This window comes from Gossypium arboreum, chromosome 3, assembly GCF_025698485.1.
Source record: "Gossypium arboreum isolate Shixiya-1 chromosome 3, ASM2569848v2, whole genome shotgun sequence".
Classification (NCBI taxonomy): domain Eukaryota; kingdom Viridiplantae; phylum Streptophyta; class Magnoliopsida; order Malvales; family Malvaceae; genus Gossypium; species Gossypium arboreum.
In genome coordinates, this window is record NC_069072.1 from 122421677 (window position 1) to 122443062 (window position 21386).

Genomic DNA, 21386 nt, shown 5'->3' on the forward strand with positions numbered 1-21386 from the left:
CCCCACCAGAGCTGGCCTTATTTGATATTTAGAAAGCTTTATGATGTCCGATTCGGGGTTTCAAAAAGCAAAAGTCCAATGGCCACTCCTTTTTAATCATGAAAATGCTTCTGTTTCGTTAAAGGAAAAATAAAACGCACATATAAATATAATCCCCCTTCTTTTCCTGACCTGTCTGTCCCCTTCTCCTTGTTTCTTTCTATTTTTTCGGAAGCTACTCGGTTTAGGGTCAAACTATAACATCATGTGAAGATCAGAAAATTTTACTTCTAATTTACCCATTAATGATTTCGAGACAGCTAATGAAGTCTCAATTTTAGTTTTATTATTGTGTTGTTCTTAAAACTAAAGTAATAAAAATAAATCACGTTCTCGTATCTCATGCTTTTTGTCTCATGCCTTGCCTCCCTTCAAGGGTGTGTTCCTGAATAGAAACCTCAAACACAAGGAAACGGTATAAAATAATGTTGGAAATTACATGACAGACATAAATCATAGTAGTGAAACAGCAAAAAACCAAAAATATAACTTAGTTCAACATCACGCCAAGCCACCCATATCATATGTTTTCTTCATTTGCTTTACTTCTACTTTTCTTTAAAACTAAAGCTTTTCAGCTTTTGTTTCCTCTTCACTACAATTTGACAGTAGCAAACACCAACAATAATAATAATGAAATCCCTACAACAGCAGCAACTATATCGCAAGTAAATGCACCGACAATATCATGGTATGTGTTCATAGTCTTATAAACAATCTGTATTTTAAATAATACATCAATTACACTTTTTTTTTCTATACATACACATTTTCCTATAAAAAGGACATTCTAATAAATCAATTCAGTAGGCTAAACATTACTTGAGAATCCATATTACATAGTACAGTTGGGTTTCTGGCTATACACTTAACATACCAAATATGGAAACTAGACTGACTAAATAGACCTTCACCAAATGTATGTTTCTTGCATCATAAATATTATTACAGTATTTTAAAGAGATGGCTCTTTATAACTTTTATCAATATAATTTTTTAAAACATATGCAGAACTGTATGACCTGCTTTCTTTATTTTACACACAAGTTCAATGGGAAACACATGGATATGCAAAATAACTTTTGATTACCAGATAAAAATTGAGGGTATGCCAAGTAGCAGGCAGGCCATCTTATAAATCTTCAAGAATCAAATCCAGGCATTGCAAACTGGGCAGCAAATGCCTCTACACGAATCCGGAGATCAATAACATCTTTATTATTGTGAAGACCCTTGAGAAACTCTTTCTGCAATTTTCCATGATCCCTCTGCACACAACTCGTAATTTCAGCTGCTGTACAGAGAAAGTCAGCGATTGTCTCAAAATCAGACTCTAAACAACCTCTTGATGTCATAGCAGGCGTACCTGAGAGAAAATTAGGCAATTAAGACATTAATGGAGCAAGACAGACTGTAAGCCAGCACATTGATAACATTAAAATAGAAGAATATAGTCGGAGGATCACTATAAATGAACTAAATTCATGTTATAGTGGGTTAAATAAAAGTAAAAAACATCCATATTTAATACACTAGGAACCTCTTGTGAATTTGCTTATGCTTTTTTTGGTATTTTAAGAACTAGTCATTAACTCAAAGTCATGAATCATATGGTTCTAAAAAATGTCTTTTAGCTGACAAGAAGAACAAACCATAAACACTATGTCTCTTTCAACACCTTTGAATATTCACATAACCTCAGTTGGTATGGTAACACTCCAAATACTACATGAATTAGACAATTCTAAATATGTTATTAGGGTATATAGAACATATTAGTGCATTTGAAAGAATTGATTAATGGAAGTCCAGGACATGGTGCTATGAATTGGTTCACTTGAATGATATCATGTCCCAAAAAGAAAAAAAAGAAAAAAAAAAATGTGCTTTGCCTGAAGGAAATAGAACATAACTACTGTTCTATGGAGCTATCAGAACGAAATAGAAATTTCTTCAACATTAAATACAAGAATACTGCTCACCAATTCTCACTCCTCCGGGAGAAATAGCACCATTATCACCAAATATAGTAGTTTTATTCAGAGTGATGTGGCACATCTCACAAACTTTCTCATAGCATTTGCCTGGGAAACAGAATGTGGAAAGTGTTAACTATGGAAGGAGTAGTCTAAGAAAGCATGTCTTAATATGCAGGAAATGCTCCATGCATATGAACAATTGAACATATAGGTTGCTTCTCATAGTAATAAATTACTTTTTAGCTAGTCAAACAGATGGGATGGTGAGATGTAGACGGGAAGAAAACTTATAGCAAATACAGTTGACAAGCAACAGGTTCACTTCACTTTAATTCGCAGGAAAATTGACAGCCTTTAAACTTAAGTATCACCTTCTATTTTCACGACATAGAATCTTTAATTATATTTAATTATTGGCTTTCTAGATTTGATTCGCAAGAATTAACTTATACTCTTTAAATGGGAAAAGAAAAACACTTTGTTGTATGCTTTCCCCTTCTAAAATATAGCCATGAATAATTGTTTTTTTTTTTTGTGGGGGGGGGAGTCAAGAATAAAATGGTAACAAACTAGAGATTGATCTTTACAAGGGGTTTTTGATAAATCAATGCACATTTTGCAACAAGGGAAGATAACTTCGAAATGCATACAGAGGCTGCCCGGAAAGAAGGGGAAAAAGAAGGTTAAAAAAGCCGTTAAGAAGTTCTGGATGAAAAATTGGAAACAAAGTGAATATGCAATTTTTTAACATAATCGAATGAAATTACAAAAAAGAATAACTTAATTCAAGCCAAAAGAAAATTTCAGGTGTTAGCACAGCACGTAAATAAACCAAATTTGTGATTTTGAGCAGGCACCTGTTAAGCCTAGTGTAGTGAGATCCCACAGCAACAAATGGTTGTCAGTGCCTCCGGTAACCAACTTGCATTTTCTTTTCAGTAGAGCAGATGCCAAAGCCTGAGCATTTTTCTTCACCTGTTGCATATAGGCTTTGTACTCTGGTGTAGTCACTTGCTTCAATGCTATGGCAAGAGCAGCAATGTGATTGTTATGAGGTCCTCCTTGTAATGATGCATGGACAGCAAAATTTATCTTTTCCTCAAAATCAAGCTGGTCAGTACAATCACCATTACTGAGACACATGCCTTGCTTTCTTGATTTTGCGCCCCTCCTATAAAAGATTATACCTCCCCTTGGGCCCCGTAGACTTTTGTGTGTTGTTGAAGTGACAATATCACAGTAGTCAAATGGACTAGCACATTCCTGTAATGTACAAGGGTAAACATGCCAGTATGGAGAAAGAACACAAAATTGCCTTGCATTAAAAAACAAATACTGAAAGATTCACCAACATGAAGAGCCATTATAAGTTGAAGCTATTATATTCTTACAAGGGCCGAGGCATATCAAATGGATTTTATTTTCTTTTTGGGGTGTGGGGAGACAACTCAAACAATAACTTAGCACACAATTCTAACAGTTCAAGCCTGAAAGTCACACAGTTGTTCCTGTTAATTTGTACATAAATAACCCTAACAAACTAGATTTATGAACTTTGAGAAGAAAAACACCCTGTAAAAAAATCAACAGTTTGTAAATTGTATAACTTTGAATTTCATATATATCATGGTTGAGCTAGCAACAGTAAAGTATTCAAACAAATAGAGCTCTCCTAAATGTAGTTAGCATAAGGGAAACCGGAAACTATGAAATTCATATGCTTTACCATCACTACAACAGTCAAAATATAAATCCTATCCTTACATGTCTTCCAAAAATCTCCTTTTTTCTGAAATAATTAGACTCATCCGACCAAAAGGAGAAAAGAACAAAAGGAATGAAACATCACATTGCCATGACTAACAAGTACAAAAGTACAAAGGATGAGATCTATTTACATTTATTCATATATAAACCCAATGCATATGTGTTTACATTGACATATTACCAATTCTAATAAACTCAAAAGTTTTTAGGAACGGAAAAGAAAACAAAGAAAATTTTAGAAGATCCATATAGTCAGATAGTTCACAGTTCATAATAGTATATGATAAATCAGTCCATCTCAAAAAATCTAATAGATAGGTTTACCCTTGGTTCAACATCAATAAGTTATGTTGTTTGGATATACAAATTCACAGGCTGACAGGATTTGGTTTCTGCCAAATAAGCTCAAGCTTTCTCCCCAGAATGCAAGTAATGTGGCTTTTCTTTCAGGTCTTTGTTAAATGTAAATCTGAGCATGTGTGGTTCTGTCTGCATGGGATCGAAGGTTGGGCTGTGTGAATCACAAGCATATTTGACAGGCAAACAGTAATACATTACTTGATGTTTACCAACAGCAATGCGGCTTGTAAGTTAACCCCAGTAGTATCTAAGTGATTAATATTTTTTCTAGACTAGTTAAGTAATTTACCTCAAGCCTATCCACCAAACAAATTGCAAGAAACCTTAACTCGTGGAAAAGAACCTTTGAACTACAATCAAAACATCAAACTAATAAGTAATTTAAACAAGAAAATTTTCAAACCTTGGCTGCCACAAGACCACTAATATGAGCCATATCACACATCAAAACAGCTCCACATCTATCTGCAATTTGCCTAAACCTTGCATAATCCCACTCCCTAGGATACGAACTCCCACCACAAATTAGAATCTTGGGCCGATAATCAAGCGCCTTTTCCTCAAGCTTATTATAATCAATAAACCCTGTTTGAGGATTCACCTTGTAAGGAAAACTCTCAAAGAATATCGACGCAGCAGAGACTTTCTTCCCACCCGGCATATACCATCCATGGCTCATATGCCCTCCAGAGGGCGAATCCAATCCCATCATCCGATCACCAGGTAATAAAAGTCCCGTATAAACGGCGAAATTTGCAGAAGTACACGAATAAGGCTGCACATTGACTCCCCATTTGTCGGAATCAAGATTAAAAGCTGCCATTGCACGATCTTGACATAGGCTTTCGATTTGATCAATAAAATGATTGCCCGTGTAGTACCTCGCTCCAGGCATTCCTTCGGAGTATTTGTTTGTTAAATGGCTTCCCAAAGCTTCCATCACAGCTCGGCACACAAAGTTTTCAGAAGCAATAAGCTCAATTCCTAAGAATTGCCTCTGCTTTTCCTTGTTCATGATCTCACTCAATTCAGGATCGGCCTCTTGTAGCCGTTGGTTTCCCCACGACCTGACCGCGGCTCGTCTTTGGTCCAGGCCGGGGTCGGGAGCAAACCGTTTACAAGGATTTGGAAGAGGTTTAGGATCCCTTTGTCTTTTCACACACATAGACTGCCCCCAAATCCTAATTTCTTCATCACTTTCGATGCGATTTTCACGGTGGCCGTCGTCTTTTTCCTCGAACAACTGTAACGGAACGGGTGAGACGGAGAAGCGAAAGGTGGTGTCCATTTGAAGCGAAATCGGATCATCCGCAATGGAGGATTTAGTAAAACCCAGGGACAAACCCGATTTAGTATGAAATAAATCCATTGAAACCCTAAAAGGGAAATTTTTGAAGTGTTTGGGGGAACTTTTCCCGAGGAGTTGAAATTCCTAATAACGGAAATAACGATGCTTCGCACAAACAGAGCTTCCCATAGAATATGTATAAATAAATTTTGCGTGTGTGTTTACAAATGAGTCCCTGAAACTGAAACCTTAGAAAAGGCAAGGAGGGGAGGTGGGTTACCGGAAGACAGGTGGTTGACGAAGATGTGGTTGAATGAAGGTAGATGAGATTTTGAAGAATGGAACGTTTTGTTGACCGGGGATAGCAAGTAGGGCATACCGGCTTGTTCCGGTAAGATTGCACGTGGACAAAATGGAAGATAGGTGGCGTACGAAGAATGGTTCACTTGGTTTGTAAACTCATGCAGATTGAATGACGGCTAGGTTCATTCTTTTTAAACAATTAGATAAAAAATTGATGTAATAATTCTGGTGATGGAAGGCTGCCATTGTTACCAAATAATTTTAGTTTTTAGAAAATCATGATAAAATTGTATTTTCTATCTTTCAAAATATTTTTCATTTTCTCTCCTTAATCAATTTTATTTTGTTGTCTTTAAATATTAATACATTTTATATTTATTCAAACCTAATATAACTTGAAATAATAACTTAAAATTTTATTCAAATCAATTTACATTTATAAATGATTGGCGTATGCTAATTTGAGGCCTACTTATATTGTTTTTAAAATATTTATATTAACTTTAATTTAAATTTTAATAATTTTATATATTTTTCATTTATTAAAATTTTATATATAAGTAACTTAACATTTTTAATGTTTACATCATGGTAACATATACTACTATAGGTTTAATTTTTTGTGTTATAAATTACAAGTGGCGGAGCCAATATATTAATCTTGGGGAAGGGCCAAGCTACAATTAAAAGTGTTATGTAATAGTCAATTTAAACATATAAAAAATTAATTCAAAAGTAGTATTCTAACATGACAATCGATTTAAACATATAAAAAATATATTCAAAAGAAGCAGTATTCCAACAATTAAGACGAAATAGCTATCATTTGACTTGGTTAACCAATTTTTATTCTGTTTTCACAAGAATGCTCACTACTTCACAAGTTATCATTTGACATAAATTACATTTAATAATATTTTTATATTTATTTGTTTGAATTATAATAATTAATAGATATTATTTTAAATTAATAATCATTTAATTACTATTATAATTCTATTAAATAAAAAAACCATTATAAATAACATTCAATATTGTAACATTTTCAAATAGTAGCGTCCAAAAATATGAATATTATTTAAAAGTTGAAAACAAGGGTTTTATAATTAGAGTAATAGTTAAACCGATGAAACTACTAATTTTGGACAGAATCAATTTTAACTGCTGGTTGAACATATTTACAAATTACAAGACTGTAGAAAAAGAAGAGAGAAAAGAACAATTGATTTGAGCAAAAGAAACTAAAAATTGAATAGATCTCCACTTCTTTCTTTTCGTATTAAAATAAATATCAATAAACAAAGAATTTATTTTTTAGTTTTGAATTTTAGTGTTGTTGGGAATTATTTTTGGGAATACCATGGAAAAGAAATTTATTTACTGTCTAAGGGACAATTTGGGATGATTATAAGAAACTCTAATTTCATAATCCATTTGAGTTTTCTTTAAATTTTATTTTAAAAAAAACATATAATTTCGTCAATTTGAGTTTCCTTCTGATAATTATATTTTTTTCCTTCCTAAAAGATTGAAGTTGCTTTCTATTTTTTTTTTTTATGAGTTCATCTTTTTCACAATTTTCTTTGCTTTTATTATTATTATTTATTTAAAATCTTTCTTAAGCGTGAGAATTTTTTGTCAGAAGCTACTTCTTGGTAAATGTTTTTCTTCTCTGATAAACTGAACATCTCTCAAATCTGAAATCTCTGGTTGATGAAGTCATGACGATAACCTAAAGCAATATTTTTTTTGTTTGGATACATATGTTTTGTGCTAGTTTTAAGTTTTTAACACTGGCTTTTATTATTTTAACAGTGGGCTTTTATTTTATTTTTGTTTCGATTTGGCCTAGGCAAATTTAGCTTAAATATTTCAAAAATCCTTTCAACCGTTTTTTTACCAGTTTTTTCGATCGTTGGTTAGCACTTCAACCGCGATTCTGGTTGGTTCGCGATTCAAACGGGATTTTTACCTGCTTCAACCGGTTTGACTGGCCCGCCTGGCCTGATTTCAAAAATATTGGTTGAAGAAAAAACATTTCATGGCAAGATGAAAATTAATTTTAGGGTGGATGATAGATTTTGTTCTCCAACTCTATTTTTATATCCATGTACAATGTAAGATTATAATAATGATAATAATAATATTTGGTTACACTTGTAAATGGCTACCGGAAGTCCATTTTAGACCCACTCATATTATTTTTAAATTTTTTTATATTTATATTATTTTAATTTAATATTTAATAATTCTATATATAATTATCTTAATTTTTTAATGTCTACATTATATTACTATAGATTTAATTTTTATGCGTTACAAATTACATAATATATAAAAATAACAAAATATAAAATATTACAAACTTTAAAAATCTCGAGTCTTGAATGTTCAAGCTTAAGCTCAACCTATATTCTAAATGGGCTTAATTTTTTTGTCCAAACTCATTTTTTAAGTCTAATTTTTTATCAAAACCTTCCTAATTTTTGATCAGATCTTTGAATTAGGCGAGTAACACAACCCATGAACAAGCCTAAAGTGCATTGTGATTTAATTAAATTTAAGTATTATTAGTTATTTCCATAGCCCCCAAAATTATTAGTATCGATAAGTTAGAAGTATCTTAAAAGTATTGGAGTACTAAAATGATATTTTATTATTTTAGGAAATTGAATTTTTAATTTATGTAAATATACTTTTAGTTTAATTATTTTAAGAAGTTGAAGTTCTTTTATTTTTAGTTTCTTTTATATTTTTTTATAATACAATTAGATGATTTATCTCGATTTGTGTTTCATTTAAGAAAATAAATTATTATAAAATATATTATATAATTACATCTCAATTAGATAAGTTAATTTCTAACAAGATTCATAAATTTTAATTTTATTATATTTTATACAATTTGAATCTACTTTTAATTAATAATATTGTTATTTGGTTTTAAAATAGAAAAATATTTAAACTATAAAATGTTGAAAAATAGTTTTAATATTAAAACTAAAAAAATTATAACATTAAAATTTGAAATTATTAATTAATTCAATAATTTTAATACATTAAAATCATAATTAAATTATATATTATTATTGTAAAATACAAATTAAATCACACTCTAATCTCAGTTCTTAAAATACTTTTTATTTATTGGAATTAAATCTTTAAGATATTTAGAGTTATTCTAGGTATTAAAGCAATCTATCTTCAATTATATGAAATAACCTATCACATTAAAAAATAAAATACAAATGCATGTATTCACATACAATGCACATGATACTAAGAACTAGTATATAAAAATAAAATAAAATAAAATAAAATAATATATTAGAAAGTTAGAAATTGGCCTAATTTTTTTGTGAAGCTCAGTTTTTTAGTTTAATATTTTTTCCCAAATCCTTTTAAATTTTGAACAAATCTTTTAGCTTAGGGGTAGTCTAACCCTTGAATAGGTTTAGAGTTTAAATTATGCAAAGAGACAAAAACACACTTGTAGTCATATTGTTACTTTATAAATCTTTTAGTCATTTTTCAATTAAGTTAGTGTCTGATTGACTAGTGATATAAGCTTAGTCAAACACATTTTATAAGTATATATTATATAGAGTATAAATATGTATACGAAGAGATCCATCCATTCTCTTCGCATTCAACGACAACAAATATGAATGTAGCTCTATCTAATATAAGGTATATATTATCTTTTTTCATAATGTACTAACGCAAATTTCTCGAGAATAAACTCTGAACCTATATGGTATCTCCCTTAACAATGGTAAAGGCAAGTGGAGTGACATTTTAATCAATGTCATGTGAAACTACCAATAGCAAGATTTGTTTGTATTTCTCATATATCCAATGTACCATTGATTTAGGCAATGTGTTTACAACGTGGAAACCCTTCAATGTAAGATTTGAATGTCCAAAACATACGATTGATATTAACTTACCATGGACTAGTTGTTTGTCAGCATATGCAAGGAAATTTTCCATATTCACTATGGTGTCTAATGACCACTGTTGGGTTTTCGACAACTTTTTATAAGACTCATCTTAATGACCAAACAACTTTATCATTGGCTTTTTTTTTTTCGTTCAATACCTTTGAGTATGATACTTGATATCCAAATTGGCCACAACTATTTGTGATTAACAACTAAGGTTGGAATCCTCACATTTGTTTCAACTAACAATAATAGTTTTTTATATATGATGTTGATGTTGGAAAATATGGACATCACATATATAATAAAAGTAATTATATGTTATTATTTACTATCATGATAGGTTAGCCCAAATTAAAAGTGATATAGTTTGATTAAAATTTTATTGGGCTTTAATTATTAAATAAAGTATGGGTTAAATATGTGTAGATACTCTAGTAATTGAGTTCTAATCAAATTCTAATTAATGATGGGTTAATTAGAATTTGATTAGAACTAATATACCAATGTTATAAATATTAGGGTTATGGTCCCCAAATTATACACAATATATCTTTTCTAATATCCCATTATTAGGAAAGAGGGAGCAGATATTCTCTGAATTTCTTGTGTACTAATTTGGAAGATCAAATCCCCAAGATTCGGTAAAGCTTCAAGGAATTCATGGATTTAGGCACGCTTTCGCATCTAGTTTTGTTCTTGATTTATTCTTGATGGTTTGACATGATAGATCCTGATTTATTAAGTTTTATTTCAAATTTATTTCACAAATTCTAACAAGTGGCATCCGAGCTTTGTCATGTTGAATTATTGAGAATGAATTGATTGTTTATTAATTTTGGATTGATTCGTTTTTCTTTTTAATTTTATGGATTTGATATTTTAATTATATATTATGTTGAATCTTTGAGACTCTTGATAAATTTTTGGGTTTTGATTCTTTAAATAAAGTTTTAAGATTTTATAAATATAATCTAGTTTAATATTTGCATATGCTATTCGAAAGATGAATGTTTATTTATTTATTTATAATCAATTGATAAAAATTGATTTGTGAAATTTCTTTCTTTTCTTTTCACACAATTATTTTATAAATTTTGGTTAAATTCATTATTAAATTAAAGTTACAACTTACAACTTTTTGCATTTGAAGAATTCGATTAGGTTGTATAATTGGTTTTGAGAGTTAATTCACTTGATAATCGAATAAATGAATATTGGTAAGATGTTTTTTTGGCACTATTTATTTTAAATTTTCTGTTTGTGGTTGAATATATATGGAATTATCATATTTTGTCTTTATTCATGATGAATTATATTCGCCATTGAATTTAATTAAGTATATCTGAATGATTACTTTTGGTTACTGTTATAATTATTTTATATAAATTTTAGTCTTTATGAAACGACTATAATTAAAATATTTGGGATTTTTTAAAATATGGTGGCTATGAATTTTCATAAGTAGTTGCACATATAAAGACTTTTATATAATTTGGAATTCTTTTTATATTTAGTGGTTATGGATTTTTTAAGTATGTGTGAGTATAAAGAAGTTTTATGATAACGTCTTTAGTCATGAATATAAATTTGAGTTTACATGAAATATGTAAGGCAAGTCAATATTATTTTATATTATTATAATTCTGTGTATATATTATGTGTGTGTATATATATTATATGCATATCAATGATTTTAGGATTAATGCATGATTATAGTTTGTGTGAATAGGTGTTTATAATCATTATTCAATAAGATATCTTTTACAGTTTAATTAGTGAAATTAAGTTTTGATGAATATCGTTGGAGTTGTTAAATTTTTTATGGTTATGTATTCAATTTTATGGGTGTTTTGGTACAAATTCATGTAAACTATATTCATATTTAAATATTTTGGTTTTAAGTTTGGTTCTATAATATTAGGTTTTGGCATCTTATGGTTCCAAATATTTGGTTAAATTATAATGATATGGTTTATTGTAGGAATTGTGGGATATGCCAACTATTATGATTTTGTTTTTTTGAGATTTATTGGCTTGAAAATATTTTTCAAGTATTCATGTGAATATCTATTTAATCATAAATACAACTTTGAATTTACATGATAAATTCAGGGTAAGTTTTTCTATTTAATTATCAATACATGTATATGCGTGAATTGCTTTGGTGTTTTTATCCATGCCAAAATTATGAATACATGTGCTTGTTAATTATTTGGCTTTGAACCACTACTTTATTTATGTTTGGTTTTGATATATATGGTTTTGAAAAAATAAAAAGAAAAAGAAAAAGAAATAATCACAATCTTATTTTGGGTTATTTGAGTCTATAAAGCAATAAAAATAGTTTTGACATTTGACTATTGAGGAAATTTTAAATTTGAATATTGGTATGTTTATATATATATATATATATATATATATATATTAAAATAACTTAATTGAAGCAATAAGTCACCAAAGTGATTTTTTTGTATAAATTATTTTGTTTTAAAATATAAAAGGTTGTGTGCATGTAACCTAAGTTTTGTTAATATTGATCGACCCAAATAAAGGTTAATAATATAACATGTGCAACTATGGTAATAAACATGAAACAATTATTCGGTTTTACATGTAAGCAATAAATTGGTCCAAAAGAAAATTTATAGTTTGACATGTTCTTATTGTCGATGTTGATTATTACACCAATATATCATTTACAAGTTAATATTTTGTCTAAATATAAAATATTAATGGAGTGTCCGATATCTTGAGATGATGTTTACCTTTATTTAAATTATTTTGGTTTAAATTTGAAGTCTTATATGAAGTTGTTTATGGTTTATGATTTATTTAACTATTATTATATTTGCCAACATTCTTGTATGTTGTTTTGGGATAACTATATATACATATATATACTAGTATCTTTTAATTTGATTGAAAGATGAAACTAAAAGAAATATTTCGAAACAAATGAAATTCAAATTTTGGTTTTGGGTTTTAATTAAGGATGTCTAATATTTTAAATAGATTAGTTGAAATAAAATACCGCCAAAGTGACCTCTTTTGTACAGATTAGTTTATTTGAAATATCAAGATGATTATATGTTTTTGTGATTCATGCATTTATTAATTGACCCAAAGGTAAGTTAATATTTGGTAGAAGTTCAACGACATCTGTGGTGATAAATGTGTGACAATTATAAGATACTTTATGTGAGCAATAAGTTAGTCTAAAGATTAATTAATTGTTTGACATAATTTATTGTCAATGTTTGATTGCTACAACAAGAGTACCGCTTACTGTTAATATTATTATCCAAAGACTTGATATTAATGTTGTGTTTGGTATCTTGAGATGAGATTAGCCATTATCTTGAATTTATTGTTTACTTATGAATATTGATGTGAGCTTTTTTTATTTATTTTTGTTCTATATTAAGCTAATTCATATTCTACTGCCACAATATCTGCTAATATAAATTCTATACCCATGCTTAATGGGACTAATTTCAATAAATGGAAAAGACACTTACTTATAGTATTTGGTTGTATGAATATAGACATTGCACTAAGGGAAGAACAACCTGCACCTCTCATTACGAAAAACACCCCTTATGTTAAAAGGGATTTTGAGAGGTGGGATTGTTCAAATTGTATGATTCTAATGATCATAAAGCACAACATTTTAGAAGCCTTTAGGGGCATAAAATTTGAAAAGATTGCTCAGGCCAAGGTTTCCTTGACGAACTTGAGAAAGTTTTGCTAAAAACGATAAGGTTGAAATGACATCATTTCTAACTTCTTTGATGTATACTAAGCGATCTAAGGGCTATGAGTTTTATGATCCCACAATTAGAAATATTTTTGAGATGAGAATTGCAACATTCTTTTAGGATGTTGAATTTGGAGGGAGAAATAAGGTTAAAGACATTGCTTTTAAGGAGGAGTTAAATTCTAACTCAATTCCTACTATCACTTTTGACTATGTTTAGGTTCTCATACCTATCATTGATTAAGAAGTGAATCCAGAACCTCAATAAGACAATGTTGAACAATTCTCTATTTAAGATAAGGTATTGTTCCAGAAGAATAAACTCAACAACCTCAAGAATGAATGTCATTAAAAAGGTCTACTAGAGAAAAAGGTTATAATGGCTTTAATGGAATATTTTGACCTTAAGCTACATCAGATGAATATTAAGTTAATGGTTTCTCAATGGTAACATTAATCAATCATTTATATGGTGCAATTAGAAAACTTTGTATCTGATGATGCAAAGGTAATGATTTGCAAATTAAAGAACTTCATCTATGGGCTTAAGTAGACTTCTCGCCAATAATATTACAAAATTTACCAAATGATTATCTCATTCGATTTAGAGATGAATTTTATTGATAATCGTATATACCATAAGTTTAGTGGGAGTAAGGTTCTATATTTGGTTTTATATATTAATGACATACTGCTTGTCAATAATAAGTATAGCCTCAATTAATGCCTTAAGAAATATTTTGAGATTACAACAAATGTATTAGATTTTTTACATTTTAGCAATAGAAAGTCTAATGTATGTTCAGGTTTGTATACATTGGAATATTGTGTACACTATTGGGATGTTAGGTAGATATTTTAAGCAACCCTGGTTTGGACCATTAGATAGCATCCAAGAGGGTTATAATGTATTTTCAGAGAACAAAATATTACATGCTCACATATCGGAGGTCTAATCAGTTAGAGATCATCAGGTATATAGACTCTAATTTTGGTGGAATATGGATACAAGATTTTTTCACTAAGGTGCAAATTGTGAAAACAAATTGCAGTCTTTTATTCCAATAGCAACAGGAGTACATCAAAGTAAAAATACATAAAATTTAAGTTCATGGTTGTTAAAGTAAAAGTTTAGAGTGGTTAGGTGCTTATAAATCATATTAGGGCAAACTCCATGATTGCGGATCCGCTTATTAAGGAACTACACCTAAGGTTTTATAAGAGCACACTGCTCATATGGGTGTAATGTCATTTAAAGGATATTTGGTTTTAGTGGAAGTTTATATTTTTAAATGCTTTTATGTTATAGACACATTTTCAATTATTTCAATTTAAAGATATTAAGTTTATTTACTGCAGAAATAAAGTTTATTTGGTTTATTCACACTCTGATTTTGGAAGGTTTGATCTCACTAAGGAGGGCCAGTTGGAAATAGACATGTTTAGATCATATTGCATGTAATTTTCATGCTACACATCCATACATGATCTATATCATTTAGTTTTGTTAATATACGTGATCATGGATGAATTTAGTTACAATATATGTAACGAAAGTCACCTTGGTTCTATGTTAACATAATTAATGGACGAGATTGTTCGGAATATCTTTTTGATATGATAGTAAAATTTTGTGCTCATAAGGTTATATAATGACATGTAATTATAGAGTAATTAGTATATATATGTGGTCCAAGTGGGAGATTGTTGGAAAATATGGACATCACATATATCATAAGGGTAATTACATGTTATTATTTACTATCATGATAGGTTAGCCCAAATTAAAAGTGATCTAATTTGGTTAAAATTTTATTGGGCTTTAATTATTAAATAAAGTATGGGTCAAATATATGTAGATACTCTAGTAATTGAGTTCTAATCAAATTCCAATTAATGATGGGCTAATTAGAATTTGATTAGAACTAATATACCAAGGTTATAAATATTAGGGTTATGGTCCCCAAATTATACACAAGATATCTTTTCTAATATCCTATCATTAGGGAAGAGAGAGCAGATATTCTCTGAAATTCTTGTCTGCTAATTTGGAAGAATCCCCAAGATTCGGTAAAATTTCAAGGAATTTATGGATTTAGGTACGCTTCCACATCTAGTTTTGTTCTTGATTTATTCTTGATGATTTGACATAATAGATCCTGGTACGATAGATCCTAGTTTATTAAGTTTTATTTCAGATTTATTTTACAAATACTAATAGTTGAATCCCAAATTATGACGATATTTAGTTATCCTTGCAACCGTGCATATGTGAGGAGCGTTATACTTTGTGATTTCCCAAAGTTGTTTCTTTTTTAGAAATGATGCTCTAGTTCATCAACTACACCCTTTGCCACAATTAATTGAGGATGCAACATATGTTGTAGTTGTAGATACATTAACTACGTTGAAATCTATGAAGGCTTTAACAATGTACTTCTTAATAGCTAATTATGTAACACCCTAAACTGGACCCAATCGTCGGGTCCCAATTATATTGTGTTACATTCATTGCTGGAGCAACTACGATCAATTCAAAATTTATATTATACAATTTAATGGTTAAAATTAAACAAACTTACATTCAATATGATATACAATAAATCTCGAGTCATTCATGAGCTTACGAAAGCTCTAAAACTAATTCGAGATCAAAGTATGACTGAAATGTAAAAACTTCAAAACTTTCAGGATCGACATCATGACTTGAAGGGGTTCCTTGTCACAACATGACATACTGACTTGGCCAAAGGCCTTCTCGTTGTGGCAGCAAAATCCATCGTCGCACAGACCAAAACTTGTCTCGATGACATTCGTGTGATGTCACGATGTCACCTACTGAACTTGCAATTTTCCATTTATAAACCTGCAATTTCAAATAATTCAATGCATAATCAAAATTCTATCATGTTTTGACCATATGAACAATACCTATATGCTTATAATACTTCTCAATCATATATTTATAATGCTTCATTCCATCAAATTCATTCAATCACCCAAAACAATTCACCTTTTAATGCAACTTAAATTAGTTCAAACAATTTACACCATTTTAACTATGATCTTTACCGTACCTATTAATTCATGTTTATACCATACCTATTCACACACATAAGCTTTATTTCATACCAACCAAACCTATCAACTATCATATTTAAACTAAGTAAATGCCTTATCCTTTACAAATTATACAACAACCATATAACATTCAAATACTTATGTGTATATATATATACCTATAATCTATCAACATTCAACATACTAACTATTCATACCACTTTGAACACATTAATATATATATATGTATATATAAGACTATACACATCATATGATCATTTAGCCAAAACTAAGCATTAACACCCACTTCAATAGTTACAAAGGTTTAGAATCAAAACAACTTGACTCAATTATCTACGTACATGCCAAGTTACTAACGAAAAAGAAAACAAATAAACTTTGTTGAGTCCGAGAGTATTGTTTGGATGCTAAATTAATGTTCTGGAAACTCAAATAGACGCATGGAAAACAAGACTATACATTGAGTAATTAACTCCATGGTATTTCTATAATTCAAATACCTAATATTAGCATTAACAATTCTATCCTAAGAAAACATGTATAACTATATGCACATATCTACCATGTACTTATGATGTCCATGAAACCAACTACAAATCTGCCTAAGACAAGTGCATCTAACAATTAATAGTATAGCTATGATGAGCACATATATTGTTCCCACGAAGACTAAAAGTACTAGTAATTGCCATATTTCTATTATTTAACCAACAAATTGGAGTGATTGATTAAAACTAAAATTAACTAAATTAATTAACTAAAGAACACGACAAAGAACAAATCAGGAAAATAAATGATTAACAATTAAAAAGCGAGACAATACCCAAGAAAGAATCCACCTAAGTTTCATCTGTTATTATCAATCTAAATTACACAATTTCTTCACTTAGTATCTTGATCCATAGAAATCCCTAAATTATGCTAATATCTCTCTTCAAGACTAAGAGCAACTAACTTTAGGTTGATTAATTGAAATTTCTTTCTAATTAAAATCCCTATTATCACATTAACTTGATCTAAACCTAAACCCTAAACCCTTGGATTCTCCTATTAGATTTTACTCTAATCCGATAGATTTATGTCGTCCTATTTTTAGGATTGCATGCAACTGCACTCAATTATGCTAAATCTACTTTTAAATAGAGTCTATTCCTCTTCTGATTTAAACACATCAAATATGGATTAATAATCTAAAAATATCAAACCAAGAATTAAGCACACATAATTGAGAACAAGATTCAAATATTTATTGCATAAAAATAGAAATCAAATAATAGAATCCATCCTAGGGTTCATCTTCCTAGGTATTTGGAAAATTAGTTCATAATCGCAAATAAAAACATATCAAAGTCAATATAACCATAAGAAATAAAGAAACTTATAATAAACTTCAAAGAAATCAAAATGAGATCTTCAACTTGATGGAAATTTTCTTCAAAGTCAGCGTCAATGGTGTCTTTCGAGTCGTTTTCTTAAATATTTTCTGACTACTCTTTCCTCTCTTCTTATATTTGGTATATATAGGTATTAGAATGCTCAAAAAATATAAAAATTTCATTTTTCCATGTTTTCGGAGTGCAGTTCACGATTTCCACATGGTCTGACACATGGCTGTGTGGTAGCCTGTGTGGATCACATTTCACTATTCTGTCTTGTATATTTTGCATGCATATCGAAATTGTGATATGCAAATATTAACTCATTGATTGTCTAAGTTCAAATTGAAAATAAGTGACATTGTAAGAATATTTACATTATGAGAAAGACAACTTACTTCAGTAGATAATCTAAATGAGTTCGTAATCTCGTAAAAGAATCAAAGTGAGCATTTGATTCAAATATTGAAAAGGATTATTATGTTGTCTACAATTTCAATTGGAGAGATGACTGGTCTTGGTTATCGGAGCAGTTCACTCCACGAGTAGAGACATAAATGTATTCATTGGTAGGATGATACATTGGACTAGACCATAGATGAATTAATTCTGAATCTATTTGTGAATTAATTCACTTCTAGCATTCATAGTGTGATTTACCTAAATCTTGAGTTAGTCACTAACCATGCATATGCAACTCATGTGCTTTGATATAAGTGGAGGTTTATGCTCTAAAGATGATCAAAACCATAGTCGATATGTTGGGTACATGACTTGTGTATGGCATGGCTTTACTAACAACAGTGGAATTCATAGCTCAATTAAAAAGTTAATGATATCCTTTCATTGGCATTGTGTGGATTGATAAATATGGAACGTGGCCACGGGTTGCTTGTTTTCAAACAAGCAATTTATCATAGTCATTTGTAGACAGTGATTATATTAATAATTAAGAAGACACAATGGTGACAATGAGATGAAATAAGATTGTATTGAGTGAATGGATTTAACTCAAAGGAATCAATGATATCATATGAGGGTAACATACACATGAAGAGGTCATTGGACAAAGAAGTTGGATAAATTGCTTTCGTAAAGAGTATACAATAAGGACTTTTCAATCATGGTACTTCTTATGGAGTGACTCCATGATTAAGTAATTGCGAATTATTGAAACGATGCTTTTGGACATAATTGCAATCACTAGAGCCTAATTGTATATGTCCAATTGATCCCTCCGTTAGCTCAAGAAAAGCTCGATTGGACTGCATTTGAATCAAAAGAAAATTCTACGACTTTGGGAATAATTTAATTGAGTTGATTTATTCCATGTGGAATTAAATTAGGTAGTTGTAAGAATTGTTCAACTAGAGAATTTGATTAAAGAAATTTTTTGAAAAATCAATTTGGAAAATTTAAGTGATTTTTGAAAAATTAATTTTGACCAAGTATAATTAAATTAATTAAAATTAATATGATATTTTTAGAAATTAATTTTCAAGTCATACAAGTGGCCCAATGAGTAATTGAATTTGAAAATTGGACCTGAGATTGTAAATTGGGTCCGGGAGCCCAAAATTGAGACTAAGACCCAAAAACTGGTCGAACCGGACCTAGTATGTGAAACCAGGCTGACAGTCCAACCGGTGGCTAAACCAGACCGGTCGGGTTATCATTGATCTGGACTGAACCGACAGTAGCTGAACTAGCTCAAGGTGTCGTAAGGGTGTTGCACTTGCATCACTAGATACGGCAGTGTCGATGGCTGTAACGGCGGTGTCCCGATAGCCGGAAATAGTTGGTCGTCAATGGTTGAGCAATAGAAGAGTTACACTTCCACTGGGACTCTACCAGAGAATTTGATTTCAGATTAATTATTACAAAAATAATATTATTTTAATAGTTTAATATTAAATTAAATTTAATACTTATCTTAATAGTATTTTATTAATTTAATATGAAAGTAATTATCTTAATATTAAATTAAATTTAATGTTTATCTACAAGATAAACATTCGATTACTTTAACAAGATTTAATATTAAATTAAATTTAATATTTATATTATATTAGATTTAATATTAAAGTGATTAAGTTTAATCATAGTTGAACTCTCTAAACTCTCGTTATATAAAGAGAGCCTTGGGTCATTATTTGCACACACTTGAATTCAAGAGAAAGTTGTAGAGAGAAAATTCTCTGAAGAGATTATTCTAGAAAATTTCTAGAGATAGTTTTCTGATTTACAATTTGACCCAAAAGTTTATAGAAATTGTAAAATTACCCCACTAGTGAGTTTTGTGAAAAATTTTCTAATTTGAAGCGAGCCCACACTCGGCAGACGTGAGCTCGAGGATAGCGGAGAAAACTACTCGGTTGAAGCGCTTATCCTAGACGAATTGAAAAGGTACAATTTTGATTAAGTATTTACTATTTTAGATATCACAACCAATATATTAATTTGGAAAAAAATTAAAACTCTGATTTTTCCCTAAATTTATTTTTTGCTGCATTTTTCAAACCTATTTATTTTTTCCAACAATTGGTATCATGAGCCAAGTTGTGTTCTATCTATAAGTATAAAAAGATAATCAAAATAAATTTCTCTTCTTTTTGAATGATTTGATTACATAGAAAATGATATTATTTAAATCTTATGCATGTTTTAAGTTATATATGGGAATGGATGCGATATTATATATTTGTTATATAATTATTTTTTGCTGAGGTTGTCGTTCTTCGAAAATAGACCGTGGACTATCATCTCCACGCAGGGTTATATTTTTTAAAATTCATAGAATTCTTGTGAACTGGAAACTGACATAGGACTTAGATGTAATTATTCCAAAAGGAGTCAATGATGAAGAAAAGATGCGATGGTGGTTGAAGACCCAAGGAATGCCCCGTGGTGAAAATTTATTTAATTTTATTTTTCCATTTATTTTCTAGAAATAGAACCATGGAAACCTTGACTGATAATTTTATTTTAATTACCTATCTTGTTATATATCTCTTTTATAATTTTTTTATAATATTATGTAATGTTATAATTGTGATATATATATGAGATGATCCACAGTTGATCGAATAAAAAATAAGAAGTGTGGTAATGAGAAAATATGTGTGTTATTCACTTTTTTAGGTTATTCGATAACTATAAGAAGTGTGGTAATGATAATGTGCATGTCTAGTATTGGCTCTAGCTAGAAAAGACTTGGGTTTTAAGCGGTCAAACTTGACTCTTCTCCTTTCCTAGGACCCTACCTGGTGCACCGTTTTCATTCACTTCTTCAATTTTTTCCCTTAAAAGAAAAACTATGGAAAATCAAAATGTTTGTTTTTATCATTGATTAATTCTTGTGAATGGATATTATAAAATTTACATAACATGCCATGCATATATTGGAAGCATGTCATTTAGATTAGATAAGAATGCCATTAGGACTATTGTATGATAATTCTTGAAATTTGGGATAAAAAACCTTGCATT

At 29.7% G+C, this 21386-nt stretch overlaps 1 protein-coding gene across 3 annotated transcripts; it reads right to left on the bottom strand.

The window, feature by feature from the left end:
* Nucleotides 1–58: 58 nt before the first annotated feature.
* On the bottom strand, nucleotides 59–5862 carry LOC108460652 (serine hydroxymethyltransferase 7-like). 3 transcript variants are annotated; one of them, XR_001867620.2, is made up of 5 exons: nucleotides 4549–5862; nucleotides 2876–3281; nucleotides 2022–2123; nucleotides 1130–1405; nucleotides 59–424 (listed from the first exon to the last, which is right to left on the bottom strand). XR_001867620.2 is itself a non-coding variant. In XM_017760230.2 (4 exons), the coding sequence occupies exons 1-4, from the start codon at nucleotides 5512–5514 to the stop codon at nucleotides 1182–1184; spliced, it is 1698 nt and encodes a 565-aa protein (XP_017615719.1). In that variant the 5' UTR covers nucleotides 5515–5860; the 3' UTR covers nucleotides 726–1181. The 3 variants fall into 3 exon arrangements, 1 of the variants encoding a protein (XP_017615719.1); XR_001867621.2 differs by having other exon boundaries at nucleotides 59–436; XM_017760230.2 differs by lacking the exon at nucleotides 59–424 and having other exon boundaries at nucleotides 726–1405; nucleotides 4549–5860.
* Between the last annotated feature and the right edge of the window lie 15524 nt (nucleotides 5863–21386).

Coding starts and splice junctions, on each gene's coding strand:
- LOC108460652 (XM_017760230.2), bottom strand. CDS start 5,514: ATGGATTTATTTCATACTAAATCGGGTTTGTCCCTGGGTTTTACTAAA. Junction 3,282..4,548: donor GTGGTCTTGTGGCAGCCAAG/GTTTGAAAATTT, acceptor TGTACATTACAG/GAATGTGCTAGTCCATTTGA. Junction 1,406..2,021: donor TCCCGGAGGAGTGAGAATTG/GTGAGCAGTATT, acceptor ATTTTCTCTCAG/GTACGCCTGCTATGACATCA.